Source organism: Pholis gunnellus (genome assembly GCF_910591455.1).
Source record: "Pholis gunnellus genome assembly, chromosome: 2".
NCBI classification, from domain to species: Eukaryota; Metazoa; Chordata; class Actinopteri; order Perciformes; family Pholidae; genus Pholis; species Pholis gunnellus.
Genome location: NC_136536.1, coordinates 8959427 through 8976615, shown reverse-complemented (window position 1 = coordinate 8976615; position 17189 = coordinate 8959427). Strand labels below are relative to the sequence as shown.

The window sequence follows — 17189 nt, the reverse complement described above, 5'->3', positions numbered from 1 at the left end:
ACAATAGCTACATGTATGATATTTAATTGTAGCTACATTAAATTGTGTTCTTATTGTTTGTCTGTGAATAGGCTAAATACAGTGTAATAGTTTTACCTAATAAAGTAAACATAAATAATAAAACTCCGGGTTAAACCATAGTCGACCATCTAGACGCGGCTTCTGTTAGTGGCTCACACATGTAAACTAGCTAGTTAGCACACCGCCTCAGTAACAGTTGGCCAGCTCTTTGGCTCCACTTTAACCAATTATAAACGGTATCTATTTAATACGAAACTTCAGACTCATCGCTACAGTTCTGCGTTGTTTCTCTCCCAAGCGGGGGTAGGTTTCCTCCATCTGAATGCAGCAATATTAGCTCACAGTTAGCATAGCTGTCAGGTAACTTCACGCCAAGTTTAAAATTAATTGTTGTCTGCCTGCTAGTTCCTCTTTGTAGTGTATGTGTGTATTTATTTATGAATTGCCCAGCCTCGCGTGTTGACACACTAACGTGCATTGTAAGAAATATAACGTTACAGCTAACGTTAGCTCGTTGTACCTATCAGCGTGGTTAGCTTAGCTTTCAACTGCCTTCGAATTGCTGTAACATCGAGCTAGCTGTGGCTAATGTGTTTTTAATATGAATGACGTTACTGCCAGTGGTGGAAAGTAACTGGTGTAACTTAGGTACATTTACTCAAGCACTGTAATTTATAGTAACTAAAGTTGTATATTATATATATATATATATATATATATATATATGCACATTTATACTAATACAGTTTATTAGTATTATTAATATGAATACGTTAACTGTCTTATTGAGTACCTCTTTAACCACATGCTATCGATTAATTATTTCGTAAATGGTAATTTATTGCCATTCCTTGTTCGTCATAGTGACACCTGTCCTTTCAGATGCTAATCCTGTCCTTGCTTCTCTCTTTGCAGGCTCTCCCCTTTCTGTTTTTCATCAGCAGCCCACATGAATAATTGTTGATTCCAGGAATCATGAAGGTGAATAAACTCAAACCGGTCAAGGGCACAGCTAAATCTCTGAAGTGGAAGGATGTGAGGGGCAAGAGGTGCCGGCCTCCCATCAGTTCCTCAGAGCTCATCTCCAGTCCCGTGATGGCCAGAATGGCGAAGGAGCACCAGGCGTTGGTGAAGAAGAAGCCCACCGTCAAGAGATTGAAGAGTAAGGCAAAGCCCGTCTCTGACATAAAGAAAAACAGCCCTCAGGCTGGATTAAAGAAATCTCACACGCAGGCTAACGGGAGTTCAGCGTTTACAATGGACGACGAGTCAAATGACACGCAGGACTGGAAGGAGTATTCCAAGTCCATTCACGGGAACGGTGTGGAGGCCTCGGGTGACCTGGACGATGTAAGCCCAGCTAGACTGGAGGGAGAGTCGCTCCATCACTGTGCAGAGAGAGACGATCTACAAAACCATGCGGTACTTGTCATGCAGAAGAATCAGGTGTGCTTCAGGATATTTTGATAATGATCTGCTAACAATTAAGATGTATTTTATTTTTATCCATTTGTCTGACTGAGCATTACAATTTACTCTCCCGCAGACCCTGTGTTTCCGCGGGAAGTGCCTGTTGACCTGTCTGTACGGTCGAGTGGAAGTGATGGGGTTCACCATTGAAGAAGGCCAGCAGTCATATCCACTCTTCTCCCCAGCCTCACACTGTCCACTGACCATTAGAGCTCTGGAAAGCGCCGACCAAACCAGAGATGACAGAACGGAGGCGTTACCCATTTTCCGAAAGCATCTGCAACCAGGTAAACGCTGAAGCAGGCTATCCCGCTATAAGAGAGTGATGTAATTATTATATATTCGTTTTTGCTTCGCTGCGTATTAGGAAGCTTGTGCTATGAACTGTATTTTTCTTTGTGTCTTGCAGCATCACGGAAGAAGCTGCTAAAAAGGATTACGTCAAACTCCTCCATCATCCTGCTGGAGCCCATGGAGACGCCTCTGACTCGCTTCCTGTCGAGCTTCACAGATCTCAGTGAATTGTTCAACCCCCCCGTAGTGAGTTGACGGGATATTTGTACATTAAGCTACTGTCAGTATTCGCCTAATCCCAAAAAAAGTTTAACGACATTGAATTTGGATTAGAGCTAGAATCAGGAGATGATGAGAATTTAGGCAGAATTCATGTTTAGGTAATTTTGAAAGGTCAGTCTCTACATGTCTAACAGAAGCTTTTTCACTTGTAGAGTGAACTCATGTCAGCTGTTCTTGACACTCCGCTCAATGGTTTGGGGATGATTCCCCTGGGCACAGCCATCGAGGGCCTGAACATGTCAAAGAGCTACAGAGATGGTCTTAACATGGTTGTCAGCGCATGCAGAGGTAAGCACACGTTAGACACGTTGTTTAAAGGTTACGGCAATTTTACATGTCGACCTCATGTCTGCAATAGTTTGAATGCACAGAGAGAAATTAAAAGCGTCTCGTTGAACTTCCTAAATATCACTGTGATACATTTCTCAGAAAGCGTGTGAGCAATTACAAATTTAATGCGAGTCCATATTTAACATCTTGTTTAACATCAATGCTCGTTTACTGCCAGACGTTATAAACTAGAAAGCAGAATTCAGAATCCAATATTGTTTAATTATAAAATTGATGGGGTGATGAAATGGCTTCAGGGTTAAAACGCCTACCATGTACAGCTAGTCGCTGGTTTTAATCCAACTGGGGAGTGGTAACCTTTGTTCTCTCTCACTCACTCACTCACTTCTTGTCTCCATTTCTATTACGGACATCGATGTCTGAGTGACAAAAAGCCATCCCTTTGACAGATAGATGAGAGAGCAATGCTATCTATTCCATGTCTGATAATGGCTGCACAAACACTTACATTTGATCCAGCACTGACACACGTCTGTCATTCATAGGGGACATGGATGGTTGTGCTGTCATCCTTGTTTGTGGTACCAAGAACGTGGGCAAGTCGACGTTCATCCGCACCCTCATCAATAACCTACTAAATCAGTAAGTTCTCATTCTTATTTATAAATGTATAGTATTATTTTGTAATATTTCTATGCTAGATTTAGCGTGATCTCGTGTTGCATATACCTGTGATGTATAATTAGTTGTAATCTTTATTTATTATTTTTAATTCAAATCCAATCTGCTGCATCCATTGACATCAAATTTCCATAGTCGTGTCTGCTTTGTGATTTTATGTTCTAATGTTTTTCATAAAAAACAAATTTTCTGTGTGTCTGTAGCACTGCTAGTGTAGATTATTTGGAAGGTGACCTCGGTCAAACAGAGTTCACTCCCCCTGGCTGCCTGTCTCTGTCGACTGTCAGAGGACCACTTCTGGGTACGTTTTTATTCCTCTTGATGCTGTGAAGTCTGTAAAATGCTCTAAATCATTTCAACAGAGTTGCATTGCAAACCGTCTATATTAAACACACAAGATTCAAAGCATCCTTTTTAGTGTGTATTAATAAGTCAAAGTGTTTTAAAAGTAATAGTTAAACATTTTGGGAAATAAGCTTATTCGCTCTCTTGCTTCGAAATAGCGAGCCTCGCTCCATCCAACCAGAACAGATCCTGCCTACCAGCACATGTGAAGCTTACTAATTAACATGTGATATCGTTCGGGTGTTTTGTGAAAGACTGTTTCTTGGCTGTAGCTCCATATTCACCCCGCACAGATATTTGAGTGCTATCAATCTTCCCGACAAAAAGGCTAATAATAATAATGTTTCCCAAAATGTCAAACTGTTCTTTCATTATTTATCTGAACTGTTCTCTCCATGTGGGATTAGTGGTCTTAAGTTGAGTTATTTTCCAGGTCCTCCTTTCACACATCAGTGCACACCAAAGCACATGGTCTACTATGGTCATTCGTCATGCGAGACAGACTTAGAACGCTACCTGGACTCCCTTAAATCCTTGTGGCGCAGACGGTCCCAGACCAGAGAGACTCCCGTCGTCATCAACACCATGGGTTGGGTGAAAGGTCAGCTCGAGCGCCCCTCTATGACAGAATATGAAGAGCTATACTCTCTTGAATCAGTCTCTGAACGTGTGCTTGTATGGGGCTGTCCACAGGGTTTGGATTTCAGCTGCTAGTGGACATGATCCGCTTCTTCCCGGTCTCGCACGTCGTCCAGCTCGGTCACAGCGGCATCACCCAGTGCCCCGCCCTCACTCCGGAGTTTCTGAGGACGGCACACGGCTACCAAACGCACCCACCGGCCCAGACCGCTCTGGACGAGTTCACGCAGACCCACAGTCCGCCCAGAAGTTACACTCACCTCATTATACAATCAGAGTTTCAAGGAGTGGGGCGCCAAGGAACCGCGTAAGTACACCACCATCAACCCGTGTTGGCATTGACATGTAAAAAAACCGAAATCCTTCATTGTTACATAATTTTCTGTGGGTGCGTTGTATTTGACAGAAAGCACCAGCGTACTAATGAGCACAGAGAGCTGTCACTGCTGGCCTACCTGAGTCAGCTGCAGTCTCCTGACCCCGGACCAATCAGACCTCTACACACCCTCGTCCCATACCAGGTACACGAGCCATGATGCTGCAGATGTATTTATTTTTATTACGTCTTTTTTTTTTTAATTCACTTCCATTTAAGTTGTGTTTATAAGAACCTAACCATTCTCCCTCGGACCCATAGGTGCCCAATACAGCAGTGGCTTTAGGTGTGATCCATTGTGAGGTCGTGCCCAGTCACATGTTTTATGCTGCCAATGCTAGTCTGGTGGGACTCTGCTGCCTGGGGGAGCAAGTCTCAAGCAGGGGGGGCCCAGTCCTGCTGTCCCAGGCTCCCATCTGCCCATGTGTGGGCTTCGGTACGTATCCTTTTATAAGCAGTTCTCTTAAGACTTGAAAAAGTCATGCATTGTCACGGTGATAAAACAATGTTACGTATGTTTAAAGAGGACCTGGAGTCTCCAGGAACCCCCAAATGGAGCATTAGGGTTTAGGTAATGGCTCCTGGCTGTTGAATTGAAATGTAAAGCGTCAATGAATTGACATGCTAATGTCTTCCAGGTGTGCTCCGAGGTATCGACATGGTGCGAGGTCTGTACTTTTTGCTGACGCCTGTAGATCCCGCCGTCCTCTGTAAGGTCAATTGTCTCCTCATGGGCGCGATATCGCTGCCTTCCTGCATCCTCACAACACAGGTCAGAAGACTGCCCGGTTTAAAAGTTTAATTTAAAGCTTCATATTACCGTTACTTACAGTCCCTTTTTTTGTCTGTTTCAGCCGGGCTTTGAAGGAGAGATGCCCTATGTCACTACGGACTACAGTTTTGATCTCACTGGTGCAGGAAAGCTGCGAGTCTTCAAGGGACTGATGAGACCCAGTCAAATGGGGCCGCAGTGACATTTTCTACATCGCACTGCCCTTTACCCTTCTTGAGTGGTGTCTCACGCCAAAGCAGTCAGAATTGGCCTTTTGAATGTACAGAACTGAGGCTGAGCTGGACAGAACAGCCAGTATCACAGACTCTGCAGGAGGAGATGGCTGCCTTCCTTGTGACGGACTCACAGCCTCCTACTGTGCGCGTGTATGTTTGATGGGGCCGTAAGGAGCTTCTGTGTTTTCTGTCACATGGACAATAATGTCACACTTTGTACTTGCAGCTCTTCTTTGATGTCTCTTCATTGTGTAGTTGGCATTCCAAAGCTGCAAATGAATGCAAAAACCTGCGAAATATTAAATAAGAAACACCTTTTTATTAAGACTTTGTGGTTTTCTTGTTTAAGTGCTGTTTTAGACCGACGTTGGTATTTGGTTCATATTCATGGATCCATGTAGATTTAGAGGTAATGGTACTAAAACCATTTTATCAAAAGAATGCCCACTGCCAAGACTTTACATGTTTCTGCTTGCATCCAACAGTCGAGTACAGAACAGGGCAGAGTCGAGCAGAGATCTTTCACCTGACATTTAGTTTGAATTTGTCAGTATTGTGCTTTAATGCCAGTGGGAGTATTAACAGAAATGGTTCTATTTTTTTGTGCTGATTAGCTCCACATTAACTGCTGTACATTTGGTATTGTGCTATTAAAGGGACACAAAAGCGGTCCCGTCCTCGAAAGTCATTCAATGTGTTTTGTAAATGCAACGTTTCTGTTTTCTTATGTAGGCCCTTCTGGCATATAAAAGACTATTTGGGGACTTTTTTCTTTCTTGGTGCTACCTTTTGGACCTCAAGGGGGCAGCACATGTATGTTGAGATTCTGCTCTGAGCGACAGCAGATATTCACTTAGAAAATATCTCAATGTCTCAATGGCAGTAATAGAAAACTGTCAAAGACGATGGCTTATAATACTGAATAACTGAAATGTTTCATAATGATTTTTAAAGCAAATCAAGTCGAATCACAAACCTCATAAGAGCGACTTGTAACTGTATGTATGACTGACCTTTCTAAATGATCTGCCTGAGAATGGAAGGAGCACTCGGTCATGAATATACACTCGCACAGTGAAGAATTGCTAATTTGTGAAGTGGGCTGTTTTAACATCCCCTCTCTGCCCCCTCGTTTCTCTTTGTCCGCTGTTCCCCGCCTCTTTATTGAGGGTGGGAGCACACAAACACAACACAGACGCATTTTGGCAGCGTCATTGTTTTGGCTTTGTCATTGTTTTTCCTCATAGACCTCATGCGAACCAAAGAGAAATCCCACTGTAGAGGTGACACTAGACGGTCAACATGAACCTGAGTGATCAGAAATAACACATAAACAAATTGTTTATTTTATAACGAGCAAGCAAAAACCACAGACTTTTACTTGACGTTGCTGCCGTGGGTTTGGTAGTATGTTAAACATGCCCGTTGTAACCTGGAAATGGAAAGTTAGTACGTCAATTAAATAGAGCAAGTTGTTCACTCGAGTTCTGTTCAAAAACAGGATTAATTGATTGATAGAAAATCTATATTTTTAAAGTGGAGATACCAAAAGGCCCCCAGCTTTCTGATTGTGCAGATTTTCAGGTTTCTGCTATATTTTAAATGTTTAAATGTTATATAGGTTCCCTAGTCGCAGTGTATATGAATCAACTGACAGGAAGTAAACATGGACCCAAGCTGTTGCCTATAATGGTCTATATTAGAGTTTAGAATGATAGCCACTCATCATTCTCTTTATTTGGGAAAGTTTACGCTCAAGCAACTCCAATTGTGTTATCTAATTTGTCAAAGACATTGATTATTCCTCATCTTGAAATAATTTTCTCTTGTAATAGTAAAGCATACTGTTTGAAAATTCCACACTAAGCATCAATCTAATCTTATGCTTGTCCAAGTATTATTATGTTTCTATTCTAAGCCTCCAAACCATCATGATATTATTATTATTTATGCATATGTTACGTTATATCACTTACATGTTGTCATGATGTCATTTTACTTTATCTGCTGTGTAATTTGAGAATTTCTAGCAGGAATAAAAAAAATTCTTGATCTTAATCTATAATATAACACATAATGTATTTGTACATTATATTTTGCATTATTTATTGGAATAACAATTGTAGTGGAGTGAAAGCATGAGTAGAAGTAATAGAAAATGGAAATGTTCAAGTAAAGTAGCCTACAAGTACCTCAACATTGTTCTTAAGTAAAAGTATTTTCATTTAGGCCAATATGTTGTCTCCTCTTGACTATTTTCAGATATAACTTGGTTGATTTTCTTGGATACAATCCCTCAGAAACTGAATGGACTCTGGATTGTGTGCTGTTCACTGGACGTGTTGTTGTTGTTGTTGTCTCTCTGGCGCCTCTAGCGGCCACATTGCGCCTCAGTCTCGACACACGGCGTCGAGTCTTTTGTGGATTCAGGTTGTCTGAATGAATGGAGAGCCGATGGTCGATCAGAGAGGCCGGCGAGACGAAGCAGCCCCCCCAAAATGTGTCCAACTTCAACGGCACGCTGTGTAAAGTTGATACAATTAACTCAATCCACAGATTTGCTTCTTTAAAGCTTCACGAAGAAGGTTTTGTCCCCTCTTATTCTTCTTCTTCTTCTCGTAATCTCCATTCCTGCACCGACCGAGCTTCACCAACAGACGTCGAGGAGCTTTCTTTTACGCATGTGTGCAGCTAGCAACAGGTTATACAAAGCTTAGCACACGGACTCCAAACGCTGTAGCTGCACCTCGGCGGTTGTTCGACCCGTGTTAACTTTTCCTGGATGCTTTTTTTTTCTTTTTTTCTCACCACTCTTTTCCGTGCATTGCCCCCGCGATGTGAGTTGCACAGCTTTGTGCTCGCCACCGACCACAGATCTCACCGGGCTGAGGAGAAATGGGAAGAAAGTGAGAATGCCTTAGAGAGAAGACGGCTAATTAAACATTGATTAGCATCGAGCACCGCCACACACACACACAGACGGCCAGACGGAGCTGCAAGGGGGGATTTTTTTCATTTTATTTTTCAAGGACTGCATGCATAGATGGTGCCAAACAAGTGGACCATGAATTCAGTTCTGCACAAATCTCCACCGAGGAGCTGGCTTGGGCTCAGATTACGACTCAGTAAGTAGAATGCATGCATATCGATCATTCTATATTCATGTCGTGGCTGTTGGGGGGGGAGTCCTGCATCTTGAAAGTAGTCACCTGAATGCTTTGTTCTGTTCGAAACGCATTGTGTAAGGCACTTTTTTTTTTGCTCTTAAAGAAGTCCGATAGGAAGGGGAATGACTTTGATCCTCAGGAACCAGATCTTTGTTTAATGCCCCCCCCCTCCTCCAGTCATCAAAGTTACTAGCTGGATTTGGCAAGTGACCTGAGCAATTATCCCAGCTGGAGGCAGGGGCATTTTAATCAGTGGAGGACAGTACACTGTGATCTGAAGTTCCCCTCATGATGAAGGGTCTTGGTACAGCTCAGCATACACTCAGATGATAGATATGAGCTCTTGTAAATCTCACAACCAACTCTATTTATTGTGTTTCCCCCCAGGCCTGCCATCTGGGCTTTCCTCTCTCTGTCTCTCTCTTTTTTTACCAGCTCCTAATTCACATAAAAGTGTCATTTTTAATATTAAGGCTTTCCTAGGCCTGCAACTAACAATTATTTCCCCAAGTCGGCATGTTTAAACGGTTTGTTTTGTCCAAAAAAAGAGTGAGTATGCATTAATAGAGACTAATAAAATACATTGAAAAGTTGGAAGCAGTTATTTTTTTAAAATTTTTGCCCTGACAAAAGGACCCAGATGGTTAAAGAATGATCCAAATTGATGCAGGTTGATATTTCTCGTTTTAGCTTTACATGATGTATGCATCGCTGGCAGTTCATGGGTTCATACAGTAAGAAGTCAGCATGGAGTTAGCGGCCCGTAATTGGTTGAGTCTGGAACCCTTCAATGTTCCAGGCCACCGGAGTCATAAGCCTGTCTTAAACACACTAGTCTAATCTGGGACCAGATGTCTTGTCTGGTCTCTGTCCACCACCGAAAAACAAAAACACAGACTAGAAACCTCAGCTCATACTCTTTAGATGAACTATTAGGATGGAAAAATGTCGGTCAGCGTAGAAAAGGGCACTTCTGTAGACGGGCTACAGATGTTCGAGGATTTCATAAATGTGGTTTTGTTAGTTTAGTTCATAGCCCGACACTTTTTGTCATTTGATGGCCGGATATGTTTGTGTTGGCCTGTCATTAGTGTCATCTATTGTTGCAGGTTAATGCCAAGTTATCAATCCCACCACCAGGTCCATTCACTAGCTGTTCTGGAGCTTTCAATCAGATCACATGATCTTCAGTTTGCCAAGAAGTGCACCTGATTTAAAACAAGCAACAAACTGAGAAATAATGCTGAAAGACATTCAAAAATACTAAAATCTTCTCAGACGATCAGCTTGTCCAGTACTACATTTACTTCACTTGACAAAACAATTTCATTTAGTATCTGATCTGGAGCTTTCAGTCATATCACATTATCTTCATCGGCAGATGGAGTTTGCATGGAATTGTCAATGTTCAAATTTCTATTTTTTTCCTTTGCACTTTAAGTAAAGACTTCTGGTCCATATTAGGATTAAAGATAAGAAATCAGTCTCACCACAAGGCTCATTTAGTAGCTGCTCTGGCGTTTTTATTACAACACATGATCTTAATCAGACCAGGAAGTGAAAAATGGACATGTCAACATTTCCAATTCCATGACAACTGGACAAACTCCCATCTGCTGATGAAGGTCATGCGATATGATCGAAAGCTCCAGAACAGCTACTAAATGGAACTTTTTGTTAGATGCTTTTCTTAAGCAGAATTGTGGAGGTTTTAATTTAAAAAAAGCAGAGCTCTGAGGGAGCATTTGGATTGTTTAGTCTTCCTGCTAAAACATTTGAACCTGACTAGACTGCTGCAATTTGTGTGCATATGCCACGTTGTCTGTGTGCATGTGTGTTGGTGACTTTCGCCTGGATCGTGGCTTGTGCTGTTAAAACTTCATTTTTTCGGACTGTCTCTCCATTGTTCCACTTTTTTTTTTTTTCCCGTCAGTGATTTCCTTTCTCTTCTCCTCGTTTGCCTTTCTGCCTTTTCCTGATGGGCGCTCCGGGTCACAGCTTTTGCTCAGCTTTTTGTTTTTCTCTCTTTTCTCTCCAACTGGACAGGGATACTCATCCCAGCTTCATGTGCAATGTTGCAGCTTATTGTAATATTTATGCATAACAACTCATACACTGAATATGATGTCGGTAGCACGGCAGGCTTTGAAATTACTTTTTCATGTCTCTAGTGGTCATTTTGTACTCTTCGTCTTTAAAAACTGCTTACAGCCTGCAGGTTGCACCACAATAATCACATGTCTACATTGCAATGCAGCTCGTTTTTTTCACTGGTTGAATTTGTTATCTGTAATAGGAAAACAAATCAAGCACTGATGCAATGAATCTCTGATCCTCTTACTTGTGTCTGACAAATAATTTCCATCCTTGCATCTCTTCATTTCTGTACTGTACTTCCTGTATGTGCAGGGAGTACAAAAGGTCATGTGACACAACAAAATCCCTTCTTATTTAATGTAAAACCACCAGACACACCATGTAAGTGCATTTCAGAATTGGAAAAAGAAGAATATTGAAACATTGGGATTTGAACGCTGCTGTTCTACTTCCATGTTACTTCCTGGTCCACTATCTTTTAGTCCTTAATGTATTTTCTGATATAGTAGATTTTAAATTGCTCTCACTAAAACGTAAACATGATGCCGTCCCTAATCTAAGCTCTGTGAATATTACTATACTGGACTGTAAAATAAGGCTGAAACTCGGCAACTGTTCAGCAGCAATTTCTATTCCTTTTAATGCGGCTCACTGAGCACAGGTGACTATCACAATGCGCGGATGTAACAGGTGTTGTGGCCTTCTACACGTCACTGCAGCATCTGTTTTGTAGTTTTTAGTCCCAGGTGAAGTCATTGTCGTGACCATGCTCACTGCTGGAGGCCAGTTCTCCCTCCCCTTCTCGCACGTATCTTCTCCCACAATCCCTTTCTCTCTCACAAAGGACTCCCAGAACACTTGAAATGGCTGATGGTAAACAGAAGCCGGGACTGTTCTACTACTCTTAACTCATCGGCTCTTATTACACTCACTGTTATTCTCAGTATATGTATTTTTTTGTTTTTGCCCTGAGGGGTATTGGCCTATTCTCTGTCCTCGTCCATCTCTGCTTTTTTGCATCATCAGACAGAGAACAAACCGTTGGGCTCTGCTTTGCATTTAATTTGCGTACAGAATCACTTTAACTGTGGACATGCTTGTATATTTGGTCATCCGTCAGTGTTTATCTTTACATTTGGACTAAAGTCTAACTAATACGTCACCCTTCATGTTGTAAATAGACCAACAGTGAGCTGCTCCGCTTCATACGCTGCAGCAGATAATTAGAGGGGCCATGTGAGGGTCACACACCTTCTTTAACTTAAGAAACACAGCAGCAAATGTTTATCTCTCAATGTGTCCTTCCACACGCATAAACCTCCACCCTGGCTAAATGGCTGTTTATGCGTGCAACATGACAATAACTGTACTTTTAGGGAATAAGTGTTTTTGATTCCTGTTATTGGCTTCTCAACAGCAGCCCCCACTGCAATTTTAACCAGATTGTTCAAATTATGGGATTATTCATATCAACAAGTTGAAGAGGGGTTGTTTGTCTCTGCGGATTTAAGGCTGGACAGTTAAATTACATGATGCCTCATAGCAATTCACTTGGCTTGGATGGTCCTGCACACCCTCTAAAATACAATATTAGAATATAATCTGTTGATAATATGATAAAAATCCACCTGTTTCTTTTAGATTGTATTATATTGTTATTCAGGTACCAAATACCATCTTGGATTTATCTTGCTGTTCAGTCCACCACTTTTGTCCCGACGGAAGTATCTCGACAATTTGCGGAGGATTTTCATGAAATTTGGTTCACATATTTACAGATAAACTGTAATCATTTTAGGAATCTCTTCATTTTCATCTACCTCCATCATCTGGTCAAAATGTTTAACTTGACCAATACTTTCATTTATAACCAATTACCTGCAAATCATCCTAACTTTAGCTTAACTTTGTGTTTAGTGTTGACGTTAGCATGCTAACAGACAGAAAGATGGTTGGTCAAAAACATTAAACCTACTAAAGAATATAAAATGGTATTTAACGTTACACCTAGTCGACTAGCGGTAATTTAATTTTGACATCTTCAAATGTCTTGTTCTGTTCGACCAAACGGTGCAAAACTCAAAACGTTTTCCATTGTGCGCATGTTAGCCTGCTGACATTAGCATTTAGATCAAAGCAACCTCACAGAGCTGCTAGCATGGCTGTAGACTCTTAGGCTTGGTAGTTATGGAGATGAATAAATCATCAGGCACAGGCTGTACTTATTACTCTTTGTCTGTATCTCCATGTCGGATGCAGTCTGGCTAGAAGACGTTTTTAGAGTGTCTCTTTGATGGAACTGAAATGAATCTCCAGCATTTTCTCTTTCACACAGAGACGTATTAAACTTCATAGTCTTGGTTTTGCCGGTGAAGGGTTAACCTCGGCTCGTTTGATGGGCCAACTTACTAAATATAAACCCAAACCTCCTCCATATGGGCACGCACAAGCCTTCAACTGCACTCCCTCTATCAACACTCTCCCCACACACACACACACACACACACACACACTCTCTAACAGGCTCATTTACAGTCTTGCCGTACTGCACCAGCTCACACACTCATTTCTCAACACGCCATTAATACTTTAGTGAGTGTGTGATTCTACTGAGAAGCCAGTTCATTCAGTCTCAGCACTCTGCGTGCTTTTTGTGTCTGACACTAAAACAAATAAGAGGTAGTTGAACCGACTTTAGCTTTTGTTATAGTGATGCTCAGTGAAGGAAAACATCTGTTACATAGAACCTTTTTTTCCCTGTTAATTTTCCTGTCAAACCTATGCTATATTAATGACATTCTAGGGGAAATATGTTCATTCACTTCTGGCCAAGAGTTAGATGACAAGTTTGATACTGCTGTCTAGCCATGCTAGACATTTCCCTCACTTCCTGTCTTTCTGCTAATCCAAGCCAACCGTCTCCTGGTTGTAGCTTCATATATATATATATATATATATAACGGATAGAAATGAGAGTGGGATTAACCTTCTCATCAACCTCTCGTCATAATAGACACGAATCTGTGTATTTCCCAAAATGATAAACCTTTCCTTTTAATGTCCCGGAGCCTTTCTGTAACATAATTACACTGACAACATGCTGCTCCTCCCATCGTCTTTATGGCGCTAGAAGACACAGCTGCAGTGACTATCTATCTTCCTTTATGAACCCTTGTCCAATGCCAGTAGAAAAGAGGTTAAGGCTTGTGTTCAGGATTGCACTGTTGAGAGACGCATGCCTTGAGTCTGGTATCGACATGATTTTTGCCCTAAGCTGCTGGATGCCACTTTCGGAAAAAGTTAACACTGTTATCTGATCTAAGTTATCTAAGCCAGAAGCAGCGGTGCATGATGCTAAATCTTCAGTTTTCTTTTGTTTTTGGTGGACAAAAATGTCCCATGCAAATGATTTGCAACACATAGTCATTTAAAGGGTTACGCCACCAATTTTACATTTCCGTTTAGTCTTCATGATGAGCACTACTTCGAAGTGTCTTAAGCTCTGGAGGAGCGTTCAAAAGTTAGCCAGATGATGTCATCTCAGGAGGACTGCATTTCAGACTGGCCGTGTCAGTGTGTGTTTATTTAGGAGGAAGGGAGGTTCTATTTAAAAGATTGAGTTGCATTGTGGGAAATGTAGGATCCAGTGTTTTTGGAGCATGACCCACACCAGGGAGTGGAAGTCAGAAAATCTCAACCTCTGCTGTTTTTGATTTTGACCGTTATTTACATTAATCTGTCTCTCACAAGGCCCCCACTTTATGAAGGCGCCCCTTTAAGAGGGGAGAAAACAGGTATTCAGAACTCTGGAATAAATATATATTGTTTGGTGGAAAAAGTACACCCGCTTACATCCTGGTTGTGATTTTCTGGTGTCAGGTACTTTCTGGCCGTCGGATGGAGGATGATGAAAGCGAGGCTGTCTAGTACCGCTTTTGCTTCCCTCTTTGTGTCTGCAGTAGGTGGAAATGGCCTCTTGTATTTGCAGCCCAGTTCTCATGCTGCACGGCTGCTCTCTTCATTAAAAGGGAAGCCGTGTGCTCAAAGCTGCTTCAGATTATTACCATATGTCTGCAAAGCCCAGAGCTGAGCAGCGAACCGGCTCCCATCCTACCCTCTAATTTCTTATCCCAAAATTGGACATGTGGGTTGTTGTGTGTGACAACGTCCCTCCCTTCCCCGGCCGGTGCAGCACATTCTCACAGTACTTCTTCTCCCATTTTAGACGCATGATAGCAGTGCATCGTATTTTAAGCAACGCTGGGGATATTATTCCTCCATTTGAAATATTTAACCGCACGTTGTTTTAACCCTTTTTCAAAGATATTAGGAGTGGAAGCGCCTTGTCTAAGATAAGAATGTTATGATGGGACTCCATTTATTCATTTGATCTTTCTCATCCCCAAGAGGCCAATGTGTGCATTGTACCTCCACAGAAATATCTGAGCTCAGTCACCACAGAGCTGGTGCATTCATGAAAAGGAATAAATCTGTCAGGAGACATAAAGGGCGCGGGCACTAATTAATGCAGAAAAATGTCAGCCTTTTACAGTCTGCGCAAAACATAAAGAAAGTCCACTCTGGACGTAGGAGGAGGTTTTAAAAGAGATCTTTGTGTCACCCAGTCCAAAAGCCATTGGCCCGGATTGCCCATCCCAGCATGCAACTCACCTCTGCATGAATACAACACTTGTGTGATGGAGTGGGCAGAAAGCCCCCGATCGCCAGGAGATCCTACACAGGGCTTTAACATGAGCAGCTTGCCTCACACTCAAACGTTTTGCACAGTTTGAAAAACTCTGCCATGGATGAAGTCGAGGCTCAGGGAAGGCAACGGCAGGGGAAATTTTCCTTGCTGGTGGAGATAAGTTTGCAATACCTTTTAGCAGTTGGTCGTCTGTAATTTAGTCTAGCTCTCTTAAATGGATTAGAAAAGAGCAGCATTTGGTGCTTGGCAGCACTTGCTGGGTGGCTTTCAGTGGATGAGTACAACATCTACAGTGTCAACAGGAGAAGGCATCTGACATTAATGTAGAGAGACGACCGTTACCTACTTGAAACTTGCCTGTTGAAACTTGGATGGCAGCTTCTAAGCTTATTCCAGGTTTGGAATCAATAATATGGGCCCCTGGAGATGGGCTTATTTGGACCAGCCTTGAAGCAGAATCAGACTTGGACAGAAGGTTCAAAGCAAAGTGTTTTGTGGCTTAGAGCTGGATGAGGTAATCGTGCAGGTGGGGATGAACATGAACATATTGGCCGTTGGCAGAGTTTAAAGTTAAGTACGTCTGGCAAGTTTTAAATCATAAAGATGGTTGATGAGAAGGGTGTTTTGATTGTCTGCAGAAGTTCAGATCATTATCATTTTTGGTGAGGTCAAGGGCGGGTTACACGCTGTGGGATGAGTTAAGCTGTAGGGTAATGATTTGAACATTTAGAGTAGATCTTTACTACCAAATAGCTGGCTGAAGAACTCAAAATGTTCCTGTACTGGAAGAAGCGTGGAGCGTACGAGCTGGAGGCACTGCCACCCGCTCTCACTCAAGCGGGAATAGAGCGCTACTCCTGGTCCTCATCCCTGGATGTCATCCATGATCTGTGTGGTAAGCTGGGCTACTGTGAGGATCACCTGACCTAGTGGTGGATTTGTGTTTGTGTTTGTTTTCTCACAATGAAACAGGAGGATGGGCAGTGGCATGGTTTGCGTTTGTCTATCCTTTTTATTTTCGATTCTTCTGGAACCCAACAAAGTTTTTTTTCCCCCTCAGAGCAGAACATACTATACATTTAAAGTTTTCATTATTCGTAGACATTGAGATGAATCGTTTTCTGCCTGAAATACCACTTTTGGTCCAAACTCAAATCTCTCCGCAACTATTGAGTGGATTGCCATGACATTTTTATCAGACATTCATGGTCCTCAGAGGATGAAGCCTACCAACTAAGGTGATCACCTGACTTTCCCTATAGCACCGCCATGTGGTTGAAATGTTTGGCTTTTAGTGAAGTAAATGTCATTACTCTTCAATGGATTGCCGTGACATTTGTGTTAAAAAAATTAATGTTGATCTCAGGATAAATTGTAAGAACTGTGGTGATCCTGAGCATTTTTGTGAGCCTCTTAGCATGCTGATGTTGTTAGCATTTAACTAAAAAGCACCAATAAGCTTATACACAGTCGCACAGAGCTGCTAGCATGACTGTTTTCATGGATGGGAGACGGCAACATTCCTTAAACGTAGAAACCTTGTGTGTCGTTCTGACCTGGCTGCTCCACGATGACATGTGTGACTTGGATCAGACATTACTTCACATTGTCGTATGTAACCTTTCCGCAAACAGATGATCTGGTTCACTTGCACTTTTGAGCTAAGGATTTAAGCACCATCATGGAAAGGTTTCCTTTTTTTTTTTCCATTGCTCTGTTCTTCCGTGAAAAGCACTCAGTGACCTGGCATGAAGACAGCCTCACATGCGAGAGACGAGAGGGAAAGAACGGATGAGACCAGCTCCACAGA

The 17189-nt window shown here is 42.1% G+C and overlaps 2 protein-coding genes across 3 annotated transcripts in view; both read left to right on the top strand.

Annotated features, from left to right (window-relative positions):
- The first annotated feature begins 202 nt into the window (after positions 1–202).
- Positions 203–5772, top strand: nol9 (nucleolar protein 9). The gene is made up of 13 exons (XM_079182096.1): positions 203–324; positions 937–1467; positions 1568–1778; positions 1901–2031; positions 2220–2355; positions 2904–3000; positions 3243–3340; positions 3818–3985; positions 4078–4330; positions 4430–4544; positions 4661–4835; positions 5038–5171; positions 5254–5772. Exons 2-13 carry the CDS (start codon positions 997–999, stop codon positions 5371–5373), a joined length of 2109 nt encoding a protein of 702 aa, XP_079038222.1. The 5' UTR covers positions 203–324; positions 937–996; the 3' UTR covers positions 5374–5772.
- Positions 5773–8416: 2644 nt separating this feature from the next.
- plekhg5b (pleckstrin homology domain containing, family G (with RhoGef domain) member 5b) overlaps positions 8417–17189 on the top strand; it is a gene marked incomplete at its 3' end in the record, with an annotated part of 61480 nt that continues 52707 nt past the window's right edge. For both annotated transcript variants that reach the window (XM_079169957.1, XM_079169958.1), the window contains exon 1: positions 8417–8532. In XM_079169957.1, coding sequence (XP_079026083.1) covers positions 8451–8532 — 82 coding nt within the window. In that variant the 5' untranslated portion in view covers positions 8417–8450. The remainder of the gene's footprint in view (positions 8533–17189) is intronic.